The sequence below is a fragment of the Leptopilina boulardi genome, unplaced genomic scaffold (assembly GCF_019393585.1).
Source record: "Leptopilina boulardi isolate dan_hultmark-lab unplaced genomic scaffold, ZJU_Lbou_2.1 LbouV2_310, whole genome shotgun sequence".
NCBI lineage: Eukaryota > Metazoa > Arthropoda > Insecta > Hymenoptera > Figitidae > Leptopilina > Leptopilina boulardi.
In genome coordinates this window covers 685,690-711,392 of record NW_026137875.1, presented here as the reverse complement: position 1 = coordinate 711,392, position 25,703 = coordinate 685,690, and the positions used below count along the sequence as shown (strand labels likewise).

The 25,703-nt window shown below is 26.3% G+C and overlaps 1 protein-coding gene across 2 annotated transcripts in view; it reads right to left on the bottom strand.

Annotated features, from left to right (window-relative positions):
• Nucleotides 1–15,585, bottom strand: part of LOC127283730 (uncharacterized) — a 41,903-nt gene extending 26,318 nt beyond the window's left edge. Inside the window, exons 1-3 of one of the 2 annotated variants that reach the window (XM_051308788.1) lie at nt 15,421–15,585; nt 15,007–15,230; nt 14,199–14,557 (exon numbers count right to left, since the gene is read on the bottom strand). In XM_051308788.1, the coding sequence (XP_051164745.1) occupies nt 14,372–14,557; nt 15,007–15,230; nt 15,421–15,460 (450 nt within the window). In that variant the 5' untranslated portion in view covers nt 15,461–15,585 and the 3' untranslated portion in view covers nt 14,199–14,371. Of the gene's footprint in view, nt 1–14,198; nt 14,558–15,006; nt 15,231–15,420 lie in introns of those variants that run through there. The other variant, XM_051308787.1, reaches the window with a different exon arrangement.
• Nucleotides 15,586–25,703: the final 10,118 nt, after the last annotated feature.

Sequence of the window (25,703 nt, the reverse complement as noted above, 5' to 3'; positions counted from 1 at the left end):
GGGGTTAGGAATACGAACACGGTGAAAACCTTTTATATTGAATAATGAATACAATTTCTTAAAAAAAAGACAAAATATTTAATATTTAAGGTAGTATTACACTTTTCAAGCAGTAAAAAACGGGTTTAGAAAAAAAAAATTTTCTCGCTTCTTAATTTATTTAAAGGAACAAATTTTTTTTATAACATTATATGGCATTAAAACTTTTATAATAAATAAAATAAAATTTTTTTATTATCTCTCTTTGGTCACTAGAGGGCCTTAAAGTCAAGGCAAAAAAAAAAATTTGGGCAATCGGCGGACAGGCTACAGCCTCTCAGGGACATCGGATCTGAAAAAACAAAAAACCGTTTTGAAGCTGAGACATGTCATTAAGCATCCCCCCTAACCCGGATAAAAAATATTGAAAATTAACGAAATGGCAGCGATTTAAAAAAAAATGTCAAAAATTAGGTCTTTTTTGGTTAGTTTTTGGATTGTAGCTAAAATCCAAAAAGAAATAGATAATTGGATTTAGGGGGGATGCTTAAAGAATTTAATTACGAAAAAAATAATATTTTTTTCAAAAAAATTGGTTCATTAGAACTCGAGTTATGCTGTCCGCCAGTTTCAAAAACAACGTTTCGAGAAAAACTCGATTAAACATTTATCTTCCGAAAGCAAACAATTTTGTCAGAGTTTGACACTGGCTTTTTACACTTTAAATCTATAAAAAAAATTTTGGAATAGACATTTCTTGTGTGCCAAAAAATACTCTTTCGAATGGTGTATACAAAAATTGTTGAAAATTTTAAATAAACAAATGACACTTGTTTTTTAAACAAAATACATAAATTTTTGCACTGAGCGCAAAAGTGCATTGCGCTACATTTTGTTGTGTAACTTTTTTATTTTTCCAAATTTTGATCTGGAAATTGAGGATTACCCTCCTAAGATGATTTGGAACACGAAAATGCAAAAAAAAAAATCGATTTTTTGGTCGGTATAAAGTGTAATACTACCTTAAAAAAAAAGATTATTATTTTTATACTTGATATTTATGAATATTTTTTATAAATAATATATTCTTTATTCTTTTAGAATTTCATAATTTATGAAAATGAATTTAACAGCGTATTTTTATTTACAAATTTTGGTTGACAACAATGTACTAAAAGTTAAAATACCGAGTCTGACGTAAATAATTTTTCTTTAATTCTTCAATATTTAAATATAATAATCTAATACATAATATTTTTACGAGATAAATAAAGATGGAAAGAAAGGTTAAATTTAATTTTTGATCATTGTCATTTTTCCGCTGTTTCCTGAAACATCCATGACGCTTCATTTAATTTTCGCCACCTGAACGCTTTCTTTTTATATATGCAAAATCCTGCAATTCTTTGATAACTCTCTCAAAGCTACTTGAATGCTTTGTTTAAAACGTACAAAATTTGTTATTTTCAAGCTTTCCGTGGAAGCGAAAAATCGGCCATAACAGGCTTCCTGAAAGTTTTCTATAGCTAGTTATCTACTGTCTCACAATTCTCTAATGGGATTCGACTGGGATACGTAAAAATACATAAAAATGTATAAGTTTGAAGCCCATTAGATAATATTTTCTTTGTTTTTTGACGAAAATTCATGAATTTTATAAAAAATTATCAGTTTTTTCTTAAAAACTCTATGATAATCAACTCTAATCGTTCTTGCTATATTTTTTTTGTAATCTACACGTAAAATACGTAAAAATGTATAAATTTGAATTCCTTAAGATAAAATTTTCTTCTTTTTTTATTCGAAAAATCCATGATTTTTTCTAAAAATATGAGTTTTCCTTAAAAACAATATGATCATCAACTCCAATCGTGCTCGCTATATTTTTCCTGTAATCTACACGCAAAAATACGTAAGTATACCAAATATGAACTGTCTTGGTCAAATAGTGTGTGCGCTAGGTGGATTAAACGCTTTTTTTCAAAATTTTTGATTTTTCCTTGACAACGCTATGTAAATTGATCCGAATCATGTTCGCTATATTTTTCCTGTAATCTACACGCCAAAATACATATGTATACCAAATTTCAGCCCTCTAGATAAATTCGTGTGGCCGCTAGGGGGGGGGGGTACATGCCTTGCTTCACTAGTCTCATTAATAAGGTTCCCCCTTCGGGTACGGAACCCTAAAAACGAATGTAATTTTTAATCTGAGATAATTTGTTTTATTTGACTTATAAAATGAGTAAACCTAAATCCTCCTATGAGAGAATAAAAAAACACAGATTAATGAATTAATTAATAATAATATTTAAATTTTCTGAGAAGAAAGTCGGCCAATTAATGGCCCACAGTTGGGCCGACCATTATCGATTTAGCTGTAATTGATTGACTGAAAAGTTACAAAGGTTATCTCATTCATTTATCGTTATAAATTACAAATTTAATTTTTTTTTAATTGCACCTGATAAAATCATTTTTGTTTTTAAGTTCCCATGCGAGCGTAGCTCGACATATAAAATATGTGGATGACCAAAATAATTTATATATATATATATATATGTATATATAAGGTAAGCAAAATGTACCGGAATTAATTGAACTAAATAATAAAACAAAATAATAATAAATTTTTTTTTCCTGTAGAAAATTTCAGTAAATTCATATATTAAAATCCACATAAAATCCTATGTGTCATGTAAGAAACTATATAGGATCCTATGAAAAATAATATAGGAAATTGAGACATGATTTGAAGTAGGATTCGATGTAAATTCTTACAAACGTATTCTTAGGTAATAAGTTATGTAAATTCCTATGTGAAATCCTACAATTTTTTCTGGTCACATTTTTTCTTTCAATTTCTTATGTCAATTTCCTTCGTGTTTTCTCACTAAAAAACATACCAAAATTCATTGCTCAATCCTTAACCAGAAATTTTCCTATATCAAATCATACATCAAATCTTTTTTCGATTCTTGAATAAAAAATTATTACAAATAATCTGACATGAAATCATATTGAAAATCCTTACGTGAGATCATATATATGATTGATTTGAACGTAAGAAATCATATAGGATTTCATGTAGATTCTGAAATATTTATATTTAAGGTTTCACATAGAATTATATAAAGGAAACAATATAGGATTTCACATAGGAATTTTCAGATGGCAGACGACAGTTTATAAAAATCAAAAATTATTTAATTAAAAATCAAATAATATTACTGTAATTCAGCTGAAAAGAAAAGAAATTGTGCTTTGCAATACACCTTCTGAGTTAGAGTCTCAGCTTTTATAGTATTCAAGACTGATCTCAACTGTCAGAAAAAAAATTAGCACCATCTGGCGGCGTAAGAGTGGAAATATGATGATATACATCTATATTTGAATTTCCTATATAATTTCCTATATAATTTCTGACATAATTTCTCATATAATTTCCGACTTGGTATCTTAGATGGACAATTAAAACAATGAAATCCTCACATGACATCCCACATAAATTCCTATGTGATGAATTCTTACATGAAATCCAATAAAGGATCCTATATAGGATTTTATGTAGGAACCTACACAAGATCCTATAGTTCAAAACACTGCTTTCCTAAACGAAGTAAAATTAAACGGAAAAAAGTTCATATCTTATAAACAAATTAAATAATTTAATATTAAAGGTTACAAAACAAAATGTTTATTTAGACAATGATTTTAATGGAATAATTTGAAACTTGTTACTCGGGAGTTTTGGAGGATGCTGATTATAAATTTGATATCAACTAATATAGTAAATGACGAATATTATTATTTTGCTAATAAATTAAAATTATCGATAGAAAAAGAATGAAAACATGTTGAAAAAATTGGAAGAATTATTATTTTGGCTGCATTGTAATTTTTCCATAAAAGAAAAGTTTTAAACTCGTTAAAAAATGCAAAAAAATATTTTTACTTCATTCCGAAGATTATTATTAAATATTGTTGACTTTGGATTTTATGTTTGTTGTAATAAAAATATAGAAACGTGAAAAGATTAAAAAGAATTATTGTTGCCTTGCTCTTTTAAATTTATTTTTTAAAAAAGTTTTGAAATCGTTAAAAAGTTTTTTTAAAAAATTATTTTGCCTAAAGGGGCCGTCCATAAACTACGTTACCTATTTTAGGGGAGGAGGAGGTCTAAAAAGTATGAAAAATTGGTAACGTAGTTTATGGACGGTCCCAAAGTAGTTGCAATTATAAAATTAAGTAAATACTTTTTAACGAATTAATATAAGAATTGATTATTATCATAATAATTGATAACTATTAAAGTAAAACTAATTCGTTAAAAAATATTTACTTAATTTTATAATTTCGCAACTACTTTAGGCAAAAAAATTTTTAACGATTTCAAAAATTTTATTGCAAATAAAATTTAAAAGCAAGGCAACAATAATAACATTTTAATCTTTTCAAGTTTCTATACTTTATTACAAGAAACATAAAAATTCAAGGACAATAATACCCCAACTGACCCTATTAGTTGGTATCAGCATCCCTGAAAACTCCCGAATAACAAAAATCCTGTAAGTCGGGTTTTTTTTACTAATTTGACAGATATTATCCCCAATGTTTTTCAGTATGTTTTCCAAATCTACCAGATATTTTTTCTCATATTTACTTATCATCTTTTCCGAATCAATTGGAAATTATACCGACTATTTTTGCAAATATTTTTCCTATCGTTAAGTAATAATTTTTTCAAACTAATCGGAAATTTTATCCTTATTTGATAAATAAAGGCTATAAATAAATAAATAAAAGTTTGTATAAAAAGTTAAATTTATGTACAAAACGACACAAAAATGATTCTTTTCGAATTCTATTAATATTAAAATACTTAAGTATATTTCTTATCGTGTATCTTTTATAATATTTTGGTTTCAGGAAAATCACATTTATGAATTAAAACTGACAATATTTCCAATTAACCTGATCACTTTTGAATCCTCTTCCGTTTTTTTTATTTATTTTTTCTTCCTCTCTTGTGTCCTGTTTGTGGATTAATGTCCATCAACATCCTAGGAAAACAAATGTTTCCATTATTTATAAAAAGTAGTTAGTGATGTTTAAATAAAAATTAAATTTCATTTTGAGTTTAATATTTTGATCATTTTTCTCAGTGCATTTCTTTATGAATCCTAAAAAAGTATTGTTATAAAAGTATTAATTATTATTTACCTTTTAATGAACTCCTTGAATATTATTAAATCAAATTTTTCACTTCACAAAAAAGTGACTTTCACTATTATAGGTATAAAAAAAATTTTCTAACTAGTTGTTATATGTAGTTAATCTCTTGCGAATGCTGAAGAGCAACTGATGCCTGAAAGTCCTTTCTGAGGAAAAGTCGTCGAAAATGTGAAAAATTTTCAAACATTTGATCTGTATATTTCAATACGAAAAATTTTGAAAACTTTTCGTCTAAATAAATCTATAAGAAAAAAATAGGAAAAGAACTAGGCGCAATTGCACCTACATCTAGGGTTTCGTGGCGCTTTAAAGGGACATGTCAAATACTGGGACATGTCAACTATAGGAACATGTCAACTATATGGACATGTCAACTATTGGGACATGTCAACTATTGGGACATGTCAATTACTGAGACAGGTCAACTACTGGGACATGTCAATTATAGAAACATATTAACTAATGGGACATGTAATGTCCATTCGGGAAAATGTCCATTCAGTAAATGGAGATTTGGGATCTGTGGGGCCCCAAAATTCGAATTTGGGATCTGTGGTGCCCCAAAAGTTTAATTTGGGATCTGTGGGGCCCCAAAATTTGAATTTGGGATCTGTGGGGCCCCAAAATTTGAATTTGGGATCTGTGGTGCCCCAAAATTTTAATTTGAGATCTGTGCCCTAAAATTTGATTTTGGTAGCTGTGGTGCCCCAAAATATACTACGGACAGACGGACGCCAAAGTGAAACTATAAGGCTTTCGGCCATGGGCCACGAAACCCTAAAAACGAGACCCAAAAAACTCATAAAATAGGCTTTCTGGTAATAAGAAACCCTTGTAGCTGGTCATCCTAAGACAAACAAGATGTGAAAAACCTTTCAAATCGAAAAAGAATCTTTCAACCATCGTATGTTTTTTTAGTAATAAAATTTTATGATACATACAAGAGATCTTTTTCGAAACTTATATTTTTTGCAATGGTTATTTATGGTCATATAATAAAACAAATCGATACAAATCATAGTGAAATAAGTAAATTTACAAAGAGAAAAAAAATACAATTTGCTATACAAAAAACATTTTTTTGCCTTTCTTTGGAAATATTTCCGATAAATATTGAAAAGATTACATTATTTTCTGAATTACTTCGCAAAGCTAAAAAATAATTTTTTGTGCAGCAGAAAAATAATGTTTCTTCCTTTTCCAGAAAATTATTAAAACTTAAAAAATATAAAGAATAGAAATAATTTCACATTTTATGTGGTAAAGCATTTCTCCAAATATTATAGGAAGTACTTCCTACTTACATTGAAAAAAATTCATCATTTTCTGAAATTTTTCCATATGGTGATAAATAATTTCCCATTTTATGTGGAAAAAGCTTTTTTCCTACTTTCTTTGGAAATATTGCTCACTAATATTGGAAAAAAATCCATCATTTTCGGAAATTTTTCCAAATATTCTAGATGAATTTCCCTTTATCTGTGCAATTAGTATTTCTTCTCCTTTTTTCGGATATATTTCCTATTAAACATTCGGAAAACCGTATTTTCCACCTACTTTCGGAAAAATATCCTACTATTTTATTGGAAAAAATTCCGAAATTTTTTACAGTGTACGTATGAACTCATATGGATTCCTATATAGGATCTCATATAAGAATTCATCATACAGAAATATATATATATATAAAAATCCATGTAAAATCTTATGTAGGATCATATATAAAATCCTATATAGGATCCTTTATTGGATTTCATGTAAGAATTCATCATTTCTTGTATGTATCATAAAATTTTATTGCTAAAAAAACATACGATGGTTGAAACATTCTTTTTTGATTTGAAAGGTTTTTCACATCTGGTTTGTCATAGGATGACCAGCTAGAAGGGTTTCTTATTACCAGAAAGCCTATATTATGAGTTTTTCGGGTCTCGTTTTTTTCTTATAGATTTATTTAGACGAAAAGTTTTCAAAATTTTTCGTATTGAAATATACAGATAATATGTTTGAAAATTTTTCACATTTTCGACATTTCCTCAGAGAGGACTTTCACGCATATAACAACTACATATAACAACTAGTTAGAAAATTTTTTTTATACCTATAATAGTGAAAGTCACTTTTTTGTGAAGTGAAAAATTTGATTTAATAATATTCAAGGAGTTCATTAAAAGGTAAATAATAATTAATACTTTTATAACAATACTTTTTTAGGATTCATAAAGAAATGCACTGAGAAAAATGATCAAAATATTAAACTCAAAATGAAATTTAATTTTTATTTAAACATCACTAACTACTTTTTATAAATAATGGAAACATTTGTTTTCCTAGGATGTTGATGGACATTAATCCACAAACAGGACACAAGAGAGGAAGAAAAAATAAATAAAAAAAAACGGAAGAGGATTCAAAAGTGATCAGGTTAATTGCAAATATTGTCAGTTTTAATTCATAAATGTGATTTTCCTGAAACCAAAATATTATAAAAGATACACGATAAGAAATATACTTAAGTATTTTAATATTAATAGAATTCGAAAAGAATCATTTTTGTGTCGTTTTGTACATAAATTTAACTTTTTATACAAACTTTTATTTATTTATTTATAGCCTTTATTTATCAAATAAGGATAAAATTTCCGATTAGTTTGAAAAAATTATTACTTAACGATAGGAAAAATATTTGCAAAAATAGTCGGTATAATTTCTAATTGATTCGGAAAAGATGATAAGTAAATATGAGAAAAAATATCTGTAGATTTGGAAAACATACTGAAAAACATTGGGGATAATATCTGTCAAATTAGTAAAAAAACCCGACTTACAGGATTTTTGTTATTCGGGAGTTTTCAGGGATGCTGATACCAACTAATAGGGTCAGTTGGGGTATTATTGTCCTTGGATTTTTATGTTTCTTGTAATAAAGTATAGAAACTTGAAAAGATTAAAATGTTATTATTGTTGCCTTGCTTTTAAATTTTATTTGCAATAAAAGTTTTGAAATCGTTAAAAATTTTTGAAAAATTTTTTTGCCTAAAGTAGTTGGGAAATTATAAAATTAAGTAAATATTTTTTAACGAATTAGTATTACTTTAATAGTTATCAATTATTATGATAATAATCAATTCTTATATTAATTCGTTAAAAAGTATTTGGGCATATCTTTGAAACCTTTAACTTTTCAATAAGAAAAATTTTTTTTTTTTTTTGAGCACAGTATTGAAACTTTGTCTACATAAACTTCAAGAACTAAGCTTTCCAATTATACAAGTGGACAGATAAAACAAGTTGTCTTCAAAAAGTTATAAATATTTAAAATTGAGAATTATTTTTAACCTGTAACAAAAAAATATTCAACAGGTGTTTGCTTTTTAGGATAAAAAACAGTTGAAGGGAATTTTCTAAGGGGTTATAATTTTAAAAAGCAATAAAATTCGTTTAATATTTTCAATATTTATATGAATAATAAAATACTGAAGTAATGCACTGGGTATAAAAGCATGTGTCAAAAATTAACTAGATATATAAATTTTTTATTTGAATATTTACATTACATTTTAAAATAGATTTTTATTATAGTGAATTGTTTTAAAAATGTAAAATTGTAATTTTTAAAATTTACCATACGATTTTCATAGACTTTTTTCTATTTAAATTTAATATTCGTAAACTTTCCAATTTCTTTTCTCTTTTTTCCTTTTCTATTTTTCTTTTCTCTCGCATCTTATCTTTTTTCAGAATGAATTTTTTTGGATCCATTTTTGTGTCTCGAAATAATCATTAAAACTTAACCTTCAGGTTTTAATAATTAATGACAGTTTCCATAAAAAAAATTATAATCGGCAACTTCGTACATAACAATTTCTTTCTAAAAAATTTCGGTCGATTACGGTCGACCGTAATTGATGAATATTTTTACATTATCTTTGCAATAAAGTATTTTTTCTCGAAGCACATTCACGGGATGTTAAATGGCACATGTGAAAATATATACAAGTACTTTTCGAATACTTTTATATGATTTTCATGAAGTATCACTCGTATTACGGTTGTTTTCAAATTTTGTCCACGCGTGTTTTCGTTTATTTAACTTATAATAGTTTTTTGAAGACATGAAGCACATCAATTTATTATGTCTCAAAATAATTATAGTAACTTGATCTTTGATTTCCCATAAGTTATTTTAACGTGCCGCTTGTCTTATAAAAGAAAAATCATAAATACGATGATTACGGTCGAAAAGGTTAAAAGTGAGGGACAACTTTTAAAAGCTTATAAATTTTTTCACAATTAATAAAATATTAATTTCCCAGCGAAAATGTGTTCACCGATTAATTAACATTGAAAAACCATATTTCAGAATTAGTAATTTTTATTAAATCTAAAACTATATCGTTTAAAGCATCAGAAAATATGGTTAAGGACAAGTAGACATTGTTAAAAATCGCGTATTAAAATTGAAATAATTATTTATGTATTTAATAAATTAAAGTGGAATCTTTTGGAAATGATTGATTGTATCAAGCATTAATATTTCCAACAAAAACCAACGAAAAATTTATTAAAATTACCAAAATATATGCGAGGGACATTAAAGTTAAAAGTTCTAGAGATATGCCCATTTACTTAATTTTATAATTGCAACTACTTTGGGACTGTCTACAAACTACGATACCAATATTTTCATACTTTTTAGACCTCCTCCTCCCCTAAAATAGGTAACGTAGTTTATGGACGGCCCCTTCAGGCAAAATAATTTTTTAAAAAAACTTTTTAACGATTTCAAAACTTTCTTAAAAAATAAATTTAAAAGAGCAAGGCAACAATAATTCTTTTTAATCTTTTCACGTTTCTATATTTTTATTACAAGAAACATAAAATCCAAAGTCAACAATATTTAATAATAATCTTCGGAATGAAGTAAAAATATTTTTTTGCATTTTTTAACGAGTTTAAAACTTTTCTTTTATGGAAAAATTACAATGCAGCCAAAATAATAATTCTTCCAATTTTTTCAACATGTTTTCATTCTTTTTCTATCGATAATTTTAATTTATTAGCAAAATAATAATATTCGTCATTTACTATATTAGTTGACATCAAATTTATAATCAGCATCCTCCAAAACTCCCGAGTAACAAGTTTCAAATTATTCCATTAAAATCATTGTCTAAATAAACATTTTGTTTTGCAACCTTTAATATTAAATTATTTAATTTGTTTATAAGATATGAACTTTTTTCCGTTTAATTTTACTTCGTTTAGGAAAGCAGTGTTTTGAACTATAGGATCTTGTGTAGGTTTCTACATAAAATCCTATATAGGATCTCATGTAAGAATTCATCATACAGAAATATATTATAAAAATCTATGTAAAATCTTATGTAGGTTCCTACATAAAATCCTATATAGGATCCTTTATTGGATTTCATGTAAGAATTCATCACATAGGAATTTATGTGGGATGTCATGTGAGGATTTCATTGTTTTAATTGTCCATCTAAGATACCAAGTCGGAAATTATATGAGAAATTATGTCAGAAATTATATAGGAAATTATATAGGAAATTCAAATATAGATGTATATCATCATATTTCCACTCTTACGCCGCCAGATGGTGCTAATTTTTTTTCTGACAGTTGAGATCAGTCTTGAATACTATAAAAGCTGAGACTCTAACTCAGAAGGTGTATTGCAAAGCACAATTTCTTTTCTTTTCAGCTGAATTACAGTAATATTATTTGATTTTTAATTAAATAATTTTTGATTTCTATAAACTGTCGTCTGCCTACTGAAAATTCCTATATGAAATCCTATATTGTTTCCTTTATATAATTCTATGTGAAATCTTAAATATAAATATTTCAGAATCTACATGAAATCCTATATGATTTCTTACGTTCAAATCAATCATATATATGATCTCACGTAAGGATTTTCAATATGATTTCATGTCAGATTATTTGTAATAATTTTTTATTCAAGAATCGAAAAAAGATTTGATGTATGATTTGATATAGGAAAATTTCTGGTTAAGGATTGAGCAATCAATTTTGGTATGTTTTTTAGTGAGAAAACACGAAGGAAATTGACATAAGAAATTGAAAGAAAAAATGTGACCAGAAAAAATTGTAGGATTTCACATAGGAATTAACATAACTTATTACCTAAGAATACGTTTGTAAAAATTTACATCGAATCCTACTTCAAATCATGTCTCAATTTCCTATATTATTTTTCATAGGATCCTATATAGTTTCTTACATGACACATAGGATTTTATGTGGATTTTAATATATGATTTTATGTGAGATCCTATATAAGATCCTATATGATAATTTTCAGTAGGGCAGTGACTTACTCATAAAATTCCAAATTTATTTATTTTTTTAAGTCCAACTATTGTTTTCCATTTTCAAACATTCCAATTGTTTTCAAAAAATTCTCTATTTTAAAATAGTTTATATTGCGCTGTTTATACCATAATTTCGTATTTTTTCGATTATTTACTTTTGAGATTTACAGATTAAAACAAAAAACTTAAAAAAGTTATGTTCTATAACCTTTAAGGTAACAAAAATTTTATATTATTTTCGATGTGTTATTTTACTCCTTAATTTTTTGCGGCAGAGTTTTAATCTATTTTGCCACCTTTTATTTTAGCAACTTTCCTCTCTAGATTTAAAGTTTTTGAAGCAGTATTCATAAAACATTTTTTCCACTATAACGAAAGCATTGTGAAGTGAAACAAAAATAATAAGTGTAATAGGCAAAATTATAAAGAATTATAAATTAACTAAGTATAAACATTGCTATTTTTTAAAAGAAAATTCATTTTTCAACAATCTTTTTAGCAAATTTAAATAAATCTTTCTACTCCTTGGTTTTTAGGTCGCTCATTACGATTCTGAAGTCAGTTTTTAAAAATTCAAAATGGCGTATTGAAACATTTTTGACGCGATATTTTTAGCATTTAAAGGTATTCTGAAGGGATAAGATTTGAAAAATTATAAAAACTGAACAAAAATTCTAAAAATTTTTTTTTTTAATGCTTGTAAATTGTTTATTTAAAAATTTTCTGTTCTTTTAGTATACACTATTTGATAGAGCCTTAAAGTACCTGTAAAAATTTCGTTAATGGGTTAATGCATGCCTACTTTTCCTATTGTATGTTTCTAATTTTCTACCGTGAAACGCGAGTGTCGTGATGAGAATGTTATCCTTAAAGTCAAAGTACTTTAAGAAAATGAAATTTAATTTATAAAAACCAAAAATTTCACTTATATAAATTGTACAAAAAAATTTGTATGAATAAAAACATGAGGGCAAAACCTCATATATAATAAATTTGTTGCTTTAAAAATGCATTTACATTAAAGTTCTTTTTTTTAATGTTTTTAAATTTTCAATTAATATTTTCTTTTACTCAATTGAAATTAGTTCGAAGCGGAATATCTTATTTTAGTAAATAATTTGGTTTGTCGATTTTCGTTAATTACAAAGACCTGGCCAATCCACTGCGCAAAATTAAGGAACTAAGATTGAACAGCTGCAGTGCCGCCATTCTCTTTTTTTTGCTGGATAAAAAGTTTTTTTCTAATACCTTTAAAACTTACCTATTTGTATAATTTAATTTAACGCATTTTAATAAAGACTATGAGTTGTTTCTAATAAATTTTTCAAAACAAGTCGATTATATGAAGCTCCCCTTTTAAAATAACTACTTTTGTACTTATTTTCACTCTGTGTGTAATTAATTTTACTCTTTTTAATAAAATTAATAAAAATAATTTCTTTCTTCTTGACATTTTACTTCAAAATTAATTAAATCAACTACAAAGTCTGAAACAACTACAAAATCTCATTCTACCAAATGGATTCTTGGGTTATTCAACTACTTTCTGGTAGTATAATTAATACAATTTTTGAATGTAATTGAAAAATTTTTGAATTACACAGTGTAGTTAAAAAGTAATTAATGCTACTAGGTTTTGAATTGTAATAAACAAACAAAGCGCGTAGCGCTTATCAATATCGGACCGCGAAGCGGGACGATCATCCTTCGCGCGTCCCGGGGCGCGCTCAAACTAGCGAGCGAAGCGAGCCCCTACGCGCGAAGCGCGTGATGAGAATGTAGCCGCTCCCGCAGGGGGCTGCCGGATTTTTTGCTTTTGAATTAGTTAAGTATTTTTAATTTCATTGTAAAAAAAATTACAATTAAATTTAACTAATTCAAAAGCAAAAAGTGAGTCACTAATTCAAATTAGTTAAAATGTTTATATTAATGTAGATTTAGAGAGTTGTTTTAAATATATAGAAAATCAAGATCAAACTTGAAGAATATGTATTAAAAGAGAAATTTACCAATGAAAAGAATATATTCAAAAATCTATCAGAAAAATATTTGACAAAAAATTTTTTTAATTACATGTATATGCAGAAAAAATTATCAAACAAAATTAAGATTATTTTTTCAACCTACACAAAGGACGATCGCAAGAAGAGCTTTTTAAAAGTAAATTTTATTATACAAAAATGTAATTATTTATAATTGCTGAATGGAATGTTTTGTGGTTTTTTAGGATCCTTAATGTAATACAAATGAAACTAGATGTTTTTTTTTGTTAGACGTTTCGACCCTTGGTTTGGGTCCTCTTCAAAAATATTTTATTTTCTGTAAATTACATAGAGTCCAACATTATTATTTATAGTATATAATATAATTTTGATATTTCAAAACACCAATCATCCCTTAAAAATTGATTTGTATAAAAAATTATTAAAAAACCGAACGAAAACGGAAATATTCCTTTTTTAGGCAAAAAAAAAAATTTTTTTTTATATTGTTTTTAAGATAAATGTATATAAAAGAATTGTGTCTAATTATTCCAAAAGATTCCTATAGTTAATATTCAGAGACAATTATTGCACCCAAATCATCAAAGTTATAATATTTTAAAAAAGGAGACAATAATAATAATTAATATAAACATATTTTATTTTTATTTTTCTAAAAGAAAATCATACAAGTATCCTTATATATAATTGAAATTATTTTCTTTTCTTCAGAATTCCTGTGAATTTATTTTTTTTTTCACTATACGATTACAACCCAGGTAGAGGCGATAATTTGTCTCTGGGTTTTTGATAAAATTATACTACTTCAATGTGGCATGTAAAAATTCCTTTTAAATTCTTGTGTTCACGTCGATGAACAATTCTCATTTGTCGTCCAATGGATACTGTGGTAAATGAAGTGCTTTCACAGTACTGATCGGGAAAACTTACGGTGTTATTAAAACTTTTGTAAACTTCAACAGCTTGAGTGACACACTTTGCCTAAAGAAAATTAAAAATTATTTTTTAAAGAAATGAATATGATTAAAAATGTAAATTAAATTTTTTTTTCTTTTTTTTTTTAATTAAAAAGTTTTTTGGTAACAATAAAAAAAAAGATAAAAAATCCAGTTCAAAGTTGATAAATTTATTTTTATTAATTTATATTTATAAAAAATTTGTTTATATAAAAATTAAAAAAAAAATTTCTTTTGGCAAGAATTACTAAATTCAATATATAATACATTTAGAGATAAATGTCATTGAAAATGGGTCTTCTTTTACAAAAAATCTAAAATAGACCCAGATTTTAAAAAATTCATAATTCGAAAATTTTTATATCTATAAAACAATATAAAATATACGTATACCATTTTTTCTATAAAGATCGAAAAAAAAAATATTTATCCAAACCTTAAAGGTCATAAGAAATATAATGTGTATAATCTCACCGTTTGTAAATTCAGTGAACAATTCACTTGAACTTTTTTATTATTTGGAGCTGTTAGATCATAAGTGCAACGAGAATCATCAAAATCTAGATCTTGATAACCCAAATAAGAGATTTCATATTTTTGTCCAGCTTCCAGATTAGAAGACGAATGGCAAATTATACGACTACTACATTCTTTTATGAGAAATATCATAAGTAGAAAATAGGGAATAGAAAAAATTCCTGAAAGAAATTTAAAAAAAAAATCTCATTGATTATAAATGTTTTCAAAAGAAGTTATGTATTCAACACAATTATCATTTTTATGTATAAATATTTGTAATTTTTTTTTTTTTTTTATTTAATTCTGTAAAATTTTGAATTTTATTTTTAAATTTTGAAAATAAGAAAGTTGACAATAATTATATATTACCAAAGGAACGTGAAGTTTTTGTTGATTGATTTAAAAACATTTTGGAAGATTTTTATATATATTATTATTCTTTATCAATGTTACAGAAGTCTGAATGTGAGTTGATCATTTTTTATTAAGCGTTTTTATAGCCAACACTCTTTATTTGTAGAGATGGTGAATTAATAAAGTATGCTCCAAAAATAGAAAAAAATACTGTCAATAATTATATTAAACAATTATATTGCTCAATATTTATTCAAATACATTTACTATATAAAATTAATCATTTTTTGTGGGACTCATAAATATTTCCTTTATTAGACTTGCCGAAATTTTTGTGATGTCGAAATAAAAATTATTGGAATTTATATTTAGTAGAATTTTAAAAAAGTGGATTTTATAATGAGCCCAATTTTAATATCGAAAAATTTCTATATTTAACAAAATTCTGCAGTTGTAGAATTTCTATTTAACTGGAACTGTGATAAAGCAGATTTTCTAATAAATCGAATTTTCAAATAATACAATTTCCATTTAACAAAATTTATATGTATCTAGAAAAATTTTCATAAAAAAGAATTTTTATTTATCAAAATTGTTCATTTGTTGAATTTCTATTTTTCAGAATATTCACTTTAAAGTATTTTTATTAACAGAATTTCCAATTAAAAGAATTTCTATATAACAAAATTCTTATTTAACAAAAGTTTTATTCAAAAAATTTCTATACAATCTAATTTTTATTTAATAGCATTGTTATTTAACAGAAATTCTACGTAGCTAAATTTTTAAGACAGAGAATTTCTATTTCACCGATACTTTATTTTACCTAAGTTTCATTTATCCGAATTTTCATATTAGATAGAAATTCAGCGAGAATTTAAAAATCAACTAATCACAATTTTCTTGATAATTTTTGATTGGTTGATTCTAAAACTCCCGCTAAAATGTTTCTGCCAAGTTTTTTTTTTCTGACAATTCGACGTCCCAATTTTTTTTTTTAATTTTGTGAAATATTTTCTTTATTTTTTAAATTTTTTTTCTAGAACATATTTTCGTAGCGGTACAAATTCTATTATATACACAGTTTAAAAAGCAAATTTTTGTTTAAGAATTTCATTTCAAAATATTATAAATATGTAGAAATTTTTTATGCAAAGTTAATGATGTAGGGTTTTTCTGTGTGCAAATTAGAGTCGTAAGTTTATATTAAATATATAGTTATTTAATTTTGTAAATTAAAAAAAAGTGTTAATTAATTTTATTTCGATCAATATTAATAAGTGTAGATTTTAGTTTTAGAATTATTGGTACAGAATTTACGGGTTTATTTGCAATTTGAACCGACAAATATTTTTTTGGCTTTGCTTAGTAAATTACAGCTAAAAATTGAAAAGGATTAATATGTTGATTAAATTTTATTTTATTTTTAATTTAAAAATATCAAATTAATATAAAAATTTTGATTAATTTGATATTTATTTTTTTATAGTATTAAAAAAAAATTGGACATTAATTTTAATACACGCGCGTAAATATTTAAGTTTAAAATAGTACGATAAGCAAATGATATTTGTATGTCGTACAATTTCAAGTTCAAATTCTATAGGTCATACAAATATAATTTTAATATTTTTGAGTTTAAATTAAACATTTGCGTAATAAAAAAATATATATTCTAATATTAAAATACATTTGTAAAAACATTTGAATCTAAAATTACACTATTAGCACATATTGTTACAAATTATTCAATTTATTATTATTATTATTTCTAAAAAATAATACTTAATATTCTTAATTCAATAGAATTTTTATATGCTTGCAGGCTTTATTTTATTTTATCAAATTGCTAAAAATTCAAATAACCATGGATCTAATTGTTAAAAGTTTGCATTTTTAGAGATACGAATTTATTGATAGTTCGAGTTATTTGAAAATTGAATTTTCAAAAGATGGAATTGTTAAAAATTCTAATGTTTAATTATTAATCAAATTTTTCAAATATTCAAATTACCAAAAGATCCAATTGTTAAAAGTTCGAATTTCTAAAATTTCGAATTTTGTTTTGATCGAATTTCAAAATGTTCGAATTATCAAAAGATCAAAACTTTATATACCTATACTCATGTGAGTAATATACTAGATCAACCAAAGAATTATATATTTTTTTCATTTAAACTTAATATATTTAACTGCATATCAAGAATATATTAACTATTTCAATCAAACAAAATTTATTTTAAATGAAATATACTTTATCAATATAAAGATATATTATTGAATTAAACTTAAATATTTATTATCAAAATTTAAAAAAACAGTTCCAAACAATTGAATCAATTAAATATATGTTTAACTGTATAGCAAAAATATAGGTACTAATTATAAGTTTGAATTAAATATAATGATGGATGAACTAAAAGTATCGTTTTCTCAGTGAAAATATTATAATTTATAAATAATCACCTGCATAGGATAAGTAATTTTAATTTCGATGAATATCTAGCATAACATAGGATCACGGTCGGTTTCTTATCCCTTAATCACGCGATAAGAAACCGACTGTGCCTATAAAAAATGACTAACCACCAGTCGGTACATTACCATTTCATTATACATCCTAAGAAGGTAACTAAACTGCAAAATAAATATAATGATTAATACAAATTAGTTATATGATGGCACTAAATAAATTTTTAAAGAATTTTAATTCACAATTTTTGAAATAATTAGTATATTTCGAAGAGATGCAATCAAAGTTTTTAATAAGAATTAAATTTTTGATAAAATTTACTAAGAGTTTTAGTTCAAATTTTTTTAAAAATAAAGGGCTGTTCACAAAATACGTAACGCTTTTTTTTTTAATTTCAACCCCCCTCCCCTTCACCCATGTAAAGCTTGGTTACATATATGAGCGTCACTGTTTTGGCTGTCCGTAACAAATAGCTTGACCCCCTCACTCCCCTGGAAGCGTTACGTATTTTGTGAACAGCCCCTAAAATAATTGCGTATAGATTCAATAGAAATAATTCAATTTTGTAGGAGGTAGAATTGAAAGTTTTGACTCGTTGATTTTAAATAAGTTGAAATAATTGAAATTTAGTAAAATTTGATTGAAAAATTCGATAATAATTGAATATTTTAAAGAATTTGATTACAATTTTTGACATAATATGTGACGCTCCACGAGAAAAGGGACCTAACGCGACAAAAAATTAATTTCCAGTTTTATATGCGAATCGATAATATTTGAGTTGCTCTTTCATATAGAAATGTCAAAAATAATATTTTTCTAATTACTTTTTTTGTAATAAAGCTTTAAACATGACCATGTCAATCGCGTTCCAGCACGGACTACGGAAACCATCCCCACCACCACTACTACTGGTATTGTTAAATTTAAAAGTTACTATATTTTTACTTGAGCAGAGTGCGGTAGTTGACGAGAATTATGACAAATGGCGAGTGGGGACGACAATGGCATCCTTCCTACCCAACTTTGCTTTGGACAAAGATATTTTGGGCTCTTGCTTCCCAACCCTGTTTCTTTACAAATGTCATCTGTAAAGGCATGGAGTAGTATAAGGAGACCGAACGACCATGTTAAATCTGCGTTAAAAGTGGATCAAATTTTGGTAACCGCTTAATGTCATGAAAATACGTAATGGAACACTAGCACCACTGATTGTCTTAATCTCAGCTGGACAGTCAGCCATTGTAAAAGTTTTAAAAATAAGGAGCAATGTATTTTTGAGTTATGTTCAATGTACTTCTAATTTTTCCCACGAGAACGCTTGTGTATGATCTTATATACTGCCCTACAACGAAAGAAAACACATAAGCCACATTGTCGCTTCAGTCGCTCTTCCGCAGTGTTTATATACAGAACTCGACCAGAGCGACAATGTGGCTTATGTATGTTCTTCCGTTGTAGGGCAGTATAGGATCCTACATAAAATCCTATATAGGATCATACATAGGATCTCATGTAAGAATTAATCATATAGGAATTTATGTGGGATATCATGTGTGGATTTCACTGCCCAGTAAAAAAAAATAATTGAGAGTAAGGAAAAATAATTGGGAGTTAGCTTACTTTGTATTCGGTTTGGCGTCTAAACCGTGTAGGGACGTTACGGCCGATTTAGAATAAGAAATGTAAAATTTTATGAAAAAGACAAAATGTGAAATATGACTGATTGGTAACTATCCAAATGTGCCAAAAGTAGTTTGCGCCAAACGGCGTTTGACCCAATATGCTATAGTTAGTGTCATTCTCGATGGTGAATGAGAAATCTGTAAAAATGATAAAAGTGAAGGTCTGAGAAGCCCGCAAGATGTCTATAGTATCACAGTTTGTGTATTATTACAAATTGACATTGGCGTGGAGATTTAGGGAAAGCAGAAAATAAAGTGAAATAGTTTTCTTCGCGGAAATAGTGAACGTGATGTTTTTATAAATAAGTAAATTGCTTATTTGATTAATTAATCAATTAATATTATGAATTAATTAATTAATTAATATTATCAATTGATGGAATAATTAATTAATTAACATTATTGATATTATCAATTGATTGATTAATTAATTAATTAATATTATCAATCAATTAATTAATTAATTAACAGTGACTGGAAGAAATAACGAGTAGTAAAATTATGGATACCAATATTGAGGTTAGTTTAAATTTTATTTTCAATGAAAATAATAATAATTTTGCGATTGCATAAAAATTTATTTTTTTCAGCGATCTTATGTAATGAATTTTCATCTAATTACATCAATTTAAAAGCATGTAAAATGGTAAAAAAAATTTAAAACAGCAAAGGTTTACTCAACTTTAAATTGGTTTTCATTTAGAAAATATTTCTACAGCAAACATAGAATAAGTTAATAATAATTTCAAATTCCTTATCATTTATGTTGGCATTTTTTACTTTTAGAAATAAAATTTTTATCCTATTCTCTCATATGCTGATTAAAATAATTCTATTCCTTGCTTGATAGTCACCAGGATTATCACAGTTATTGTTAACATGAACCTAATTGTTGTTCGATTTAGTAAACAATTATTTTTCGATAGCATAACAAATTATTTTTTTCACCGATCTCATGTAATGAATTTTCATCTAATTACATCAATTTAAACGTATATAAATTTCACTGCGATAGTTTACTTAACTGTGAATTGGTTTTCACTTAGAAAATATTTTTACAACAAACATAGAATATGTTAACAATGATTAGACACCTTCTAAATCATATTGGCATTTTTCATTTTCAAAAATTAAATTTTTATTCTATTCTCCAACTATGCTAATTAAAAAATTTCTATTCCTAGCATAATAGACACTGAAGTTATTATTGTTATTGTGAACATGGGCCTAATTGTTGTTCGATTTAGTAAACAATTATTTTTCGATTGGATAAAAAATTATTTTTTTCAGCGATCTCATGTAATGAATTTTCATCTAATTAGATCAGTTTAAACGCATGTAAAATGGTAAATAAAATATCAAACTGCGAAGGTTTACTCAACTGTAAATTGAATTTTATTAAGAAAATAAAATAAAAAAAATAAAATAAAACCTTCGCAGTTTTAAATTTTTTTTACCATTTTACATGCGTTTAAACTGATCTAATTAGATGAAAATTCATTACCTGAGATCGCTGAAACAGAATAATTTTATCTTCAATTGAAAAGAGATTGTTTACTGCATCGAACCACAATTAGGCCCATGTTCACGATAACAATAATCACTTGGTTGTCTATTATGCTAGGAATAGAATTTTTTAATTAGCATAGTTAAAGAATAGAATAAAAATTTTATTTCCAAAAATTAAAAATGCCAATATGATTTGGATGGTGTACAAATTATTATTAACCTATTCTATGTTTGTTCAAAAAATATTTTCTTAATGAAATAAAATTTACAGTTGAGTAAACCTTCGCAGTAAATTTTACATGCGTTTAAACTGATCTAATTAGATGAAAATTCATTACATGAGATCGCTGAAAAAAATAATTATTTATCCAATCGAAAAATAATTATTTACTAAATCGAACAACAATTAGGCCCATGTTCACAATAACAATCATAACTCTGGCGTCTATTATGTTAGGAATAGAATTTTGTTAATTAGCATGGTTTTAGAATAGAATAAAAATTTTATTTTCAAAAATGAAAAATGCCAATATGATTTAAAAGGGGTCTAATCATTGTTAACTTATTCTATGTTTGTTGTAAAAATATTTTCTTAATAAAATTCAATTTACAGTTGAGTAAACCTTCGCAGTATTACATTTTTTTACCATTTTACATGCGTTTAAACTGATCGAATTAGAAGAAAATTCATTACATGAGATCGCTGAAAAAAATCATTTTCTATTCAATCGAAAAATAATTGTTTACTAAATCGAACAACAATTAGGTTCATATTAACAATAACTGTAAAAAATGCCATCATAATTTATAAGGAATTTGAAATTATTATTATTATTAACTTATTCCATGTTTGATGTAAAAATATTTTCTTAATGAAATCCAATTTACAGTTGAGTAAACCTTTGCAGTTTTAAATTTTTTTTTACCATTTTACATGCTTTTAAATTGATGTAATTAGATGAAAATTCATTACATGAGATCGCTGAAAAAAATAAATTTTTATGCAATCGCAAAATTATTATTATTTTCATTGAAAATAAAATTTAAACTAACCTCAATATTGGTATCCATAATTTTACTACTCGTTATTTCTTCCAGTCACTGTTAATTAATTAATTAATTGATAATATTAATTAATTTATTAATTAATTAATCAATCAATTGATAATATCAAGAATGTTAATTAATTAATTATTCCATCCATTGATAATATTAATTAATTAATTAATTCATAATATTAATTGATTAATTAATCAAATAAGCAATTTACTTATTTATAAAAACATCACGTTCACTATTTCCGCGAAGAAAACTATTTCACTTTATTTTCTGCTTTCCCTAAATCTCCACGCCAATGTCTATTTGTAATAATACACAAACTGTGATACTATAGACATCTCGCGGGCTTCTCAGACCTTCACTTTTATCATTTTTACAGATTTCTCATTCACCATCGAGAATGACACTAACTATAGCATATTGGGTCAAACGCCGTTTGGCGCAAACTACTTTTGGCACATTTGGATAGTTACCATTTATCGACAATTTTATCATGTGAGTAGTGCTCGTATGGTAAATTTATCATATGAACACTACTCACATGGTAAAATTGTCGATAAATCTGTCATATTTCACATTTTGTCGTTTTCATAAAATTTCTTATTCCAAATCGGCATTTTGACACTTTGGAACATGCATTCTATTCATTTGTATTGCAAATTTTGATCAACAAACATCAATTCAAACAATCCAGATAAAAAGAATTCAGGGTAAGAAAAAATAATTGGCCGTAACGTCCCTACACGGTTTAGACGCCAAACCGAATACAAAGTAAGCTAACTCACAATTATTTTTCCTTACTCTCAATTATTTTATTTTTACTGGGTGTTTTATTTGTCCATCTAAGATACCAAGTTGGAAATTATATGAGAAATTATGTAGGAAATAATATACGAAATTATATGGGAAATTCTAATATAGATGTAGATCATCATAGTTCCACTCTTACGCCGCCAGGTGGTGTTAATTTTTTTTCTCACAGTTGAGATCAGTCTTGAATAATATAAAAGCTGAGACTCTAACTTAGAAGGTGTATTGCAAAGCACAATTTTTTTTCTTTTCAGATGAATTGCAGTAATATTATTTGATTTTTAATTAAATAATTTTTAATTTTTATAAATTGCCTTCTGCCAACTGAAAATTCCTATATGAAATCCTATATTGTTTCCTTTATCTAATTCTATGTGAAATCTTAGATATAGATATTTCAGAATCTACATGAAATCCTATATGATTTCTTATGTTCAAATCAATCATATGTGACCGTCCACGACAAAACAAGGCTTAGCTCCCAAAAGTAAATTTAACAGGGCAAGCGATTGAAGTAGAAGCAGAAACAATGAACACGCTTGACATGCCCGTCTTTAGAACGATATAGTGTCAAAAGTAATTGACATAAACAATTTCTGACTTTTGCATGTGAAAGAGCAACTTAAAATCTATCGATTAGCATCAAAAACTCAAAATTGATTTTTTGGGAGCTAAGCCTTGTTTTGTCGTGAACGGTCACATATATATATGATCCCACGTGAGGATTTTTAATATGATTTCATGGCAGATTTTTTGTAATAATTTTTTATTCAAGAATCGAAAGAAGATTTGATGTATGATTTGATATAGGAAAATTTTTTGGTTAAGGATTGAGCAATGATTTTTAGTATATGTTTTTTAATGAGAAAACACGAAGGAAATTGACATAAGAAATTGAAGGAAAAAATGGGACCAGAAAAATTGTAGGATTTCACATAGGAATTTACATAATTTATTACTTAAGAATACGTTTATAAGAATTTACATCGAATCCCACTTCAAATCATGTCTCAATTTCCTATATGATTTTTCATAAGATCCTATATAGTTTCTTACATCTCACATAGGATTTTATGTTGATTTTAATATATGAATTTATGTGAGATCCTATATAAGATCCTACATGAAAATTTTCAGTAGGGAGGCCTGATCAGAATAGAAACGTAATCGCAATCGTAAATGGAAGAATGAGTTAGAGAAGAATAGTCATATATTGTTGTTCTTCTCTTACTAATTCTTCCGTTTGCGATTGCGATTCCGGTTACGTTCACAGAAAAAACCTGAATTCAAATTGAGTATAGATTCTATACTCAATTTGATTCGCAACAAAAATGAAACTGGTTGTCTCATTTCGAGTTCTAAGGTAAAAGTATCAAAATGAAACAGGCAAGTTTCATTTTGAGAAAAAGAAAAATGGAAAAATATTGTGAAATAACGAATAATTTTGCACAAAAACATGAAATATAATAATTACAAAGAAGTAAATAACACGCTAGACTTAATATATTTGATTAAAAATTGCTTGTAATCGCGTAATAAAATAATAAAGGAAATATGTTTTTAGGTTAGAAAAATGAAAACATGTGTTTTGACAACAGGAACGGTACTGCCAACTTAAATAATAGCGGTAAATTTAAAAACTTATGAAATTAATTATTATCTACGTAAATAATAATAAATAATTTTTATTTAAAAACTTCTAAATATTCGTACTGGTCAAAATAATCTTTCTGGTGTTGTTGAAATATTAAAAACAATAATTGAAATACAAAATTACTCTGCTTATGATGCCAACTTAGAAATCTGAAATTCCAGCCAATATCATTTTGAATAACATGAAGTTTGTCCCATACTCATTTCGATACCCAAAAGAAAATGAGTTGCAACAAAAATGAGTCCAAGTTTTTTCTGTGTTTCTATTGTGCTTAGACCTTTAATCAAGATATTGTGTGACTGAAATTTATTAATTACATTAATTGACAACGCATGAAAAATATATTTATCAAGTGCAATGTTTAAATTTTGTTCATTTATGAGTTTATCCAATTTGATACCAACAAGAAAACTGTGTACATAATGACCAATCCAGTTTTACATTTGCAGTATAATAGATGTTAATTTGCACAGATTAGATTTTCTTTATATAGTGATAAGGGGAGAAATTTATTTTGATTGTACTATATATATATATATAAACCTATGTGTATAAACGATGAAGAGATGATCCGCTTGTATATAAAGAATTTTAAGAAGACATGCGGAAAGAAATAAGGGATGATCGTTTATTGAGAATGACTACTTTGGTTCTGCATGACTGACAATATCTAAATGAATTAGGCGTTGGTATTATGCTTATGCACAGGTGCATCGTACAATCCGCGTATAGATTTTGACCCCTGTCGTATTGTGCAAGATGCGACACACTAATAACATCCGTATAATTATGCGGCATAGACGTTCCTTGACTGCGGGAGGCCAGCCGGTGCAACCATTTCTAAATACCCCTCAGTCACGCATCTAGGGGGACGCTTTTATATTATGCGTCATTTGTTACACGATCTATCAATGAGAACAACACGTGGAGACGAAGGGATATATCCAGATCAAAAGTATTCCTAAAAGAATGCTGCTCAATTTTGAGGGTGGTATTGGTCCTCAAACTAGATGAAAAAAAATTCTGGAATTTTTTACCCACTCCAATTTGGGGGATCGAGCTTTTTAGTATTATATTCGCTATATATTGCGTACATACCTTGTACAGG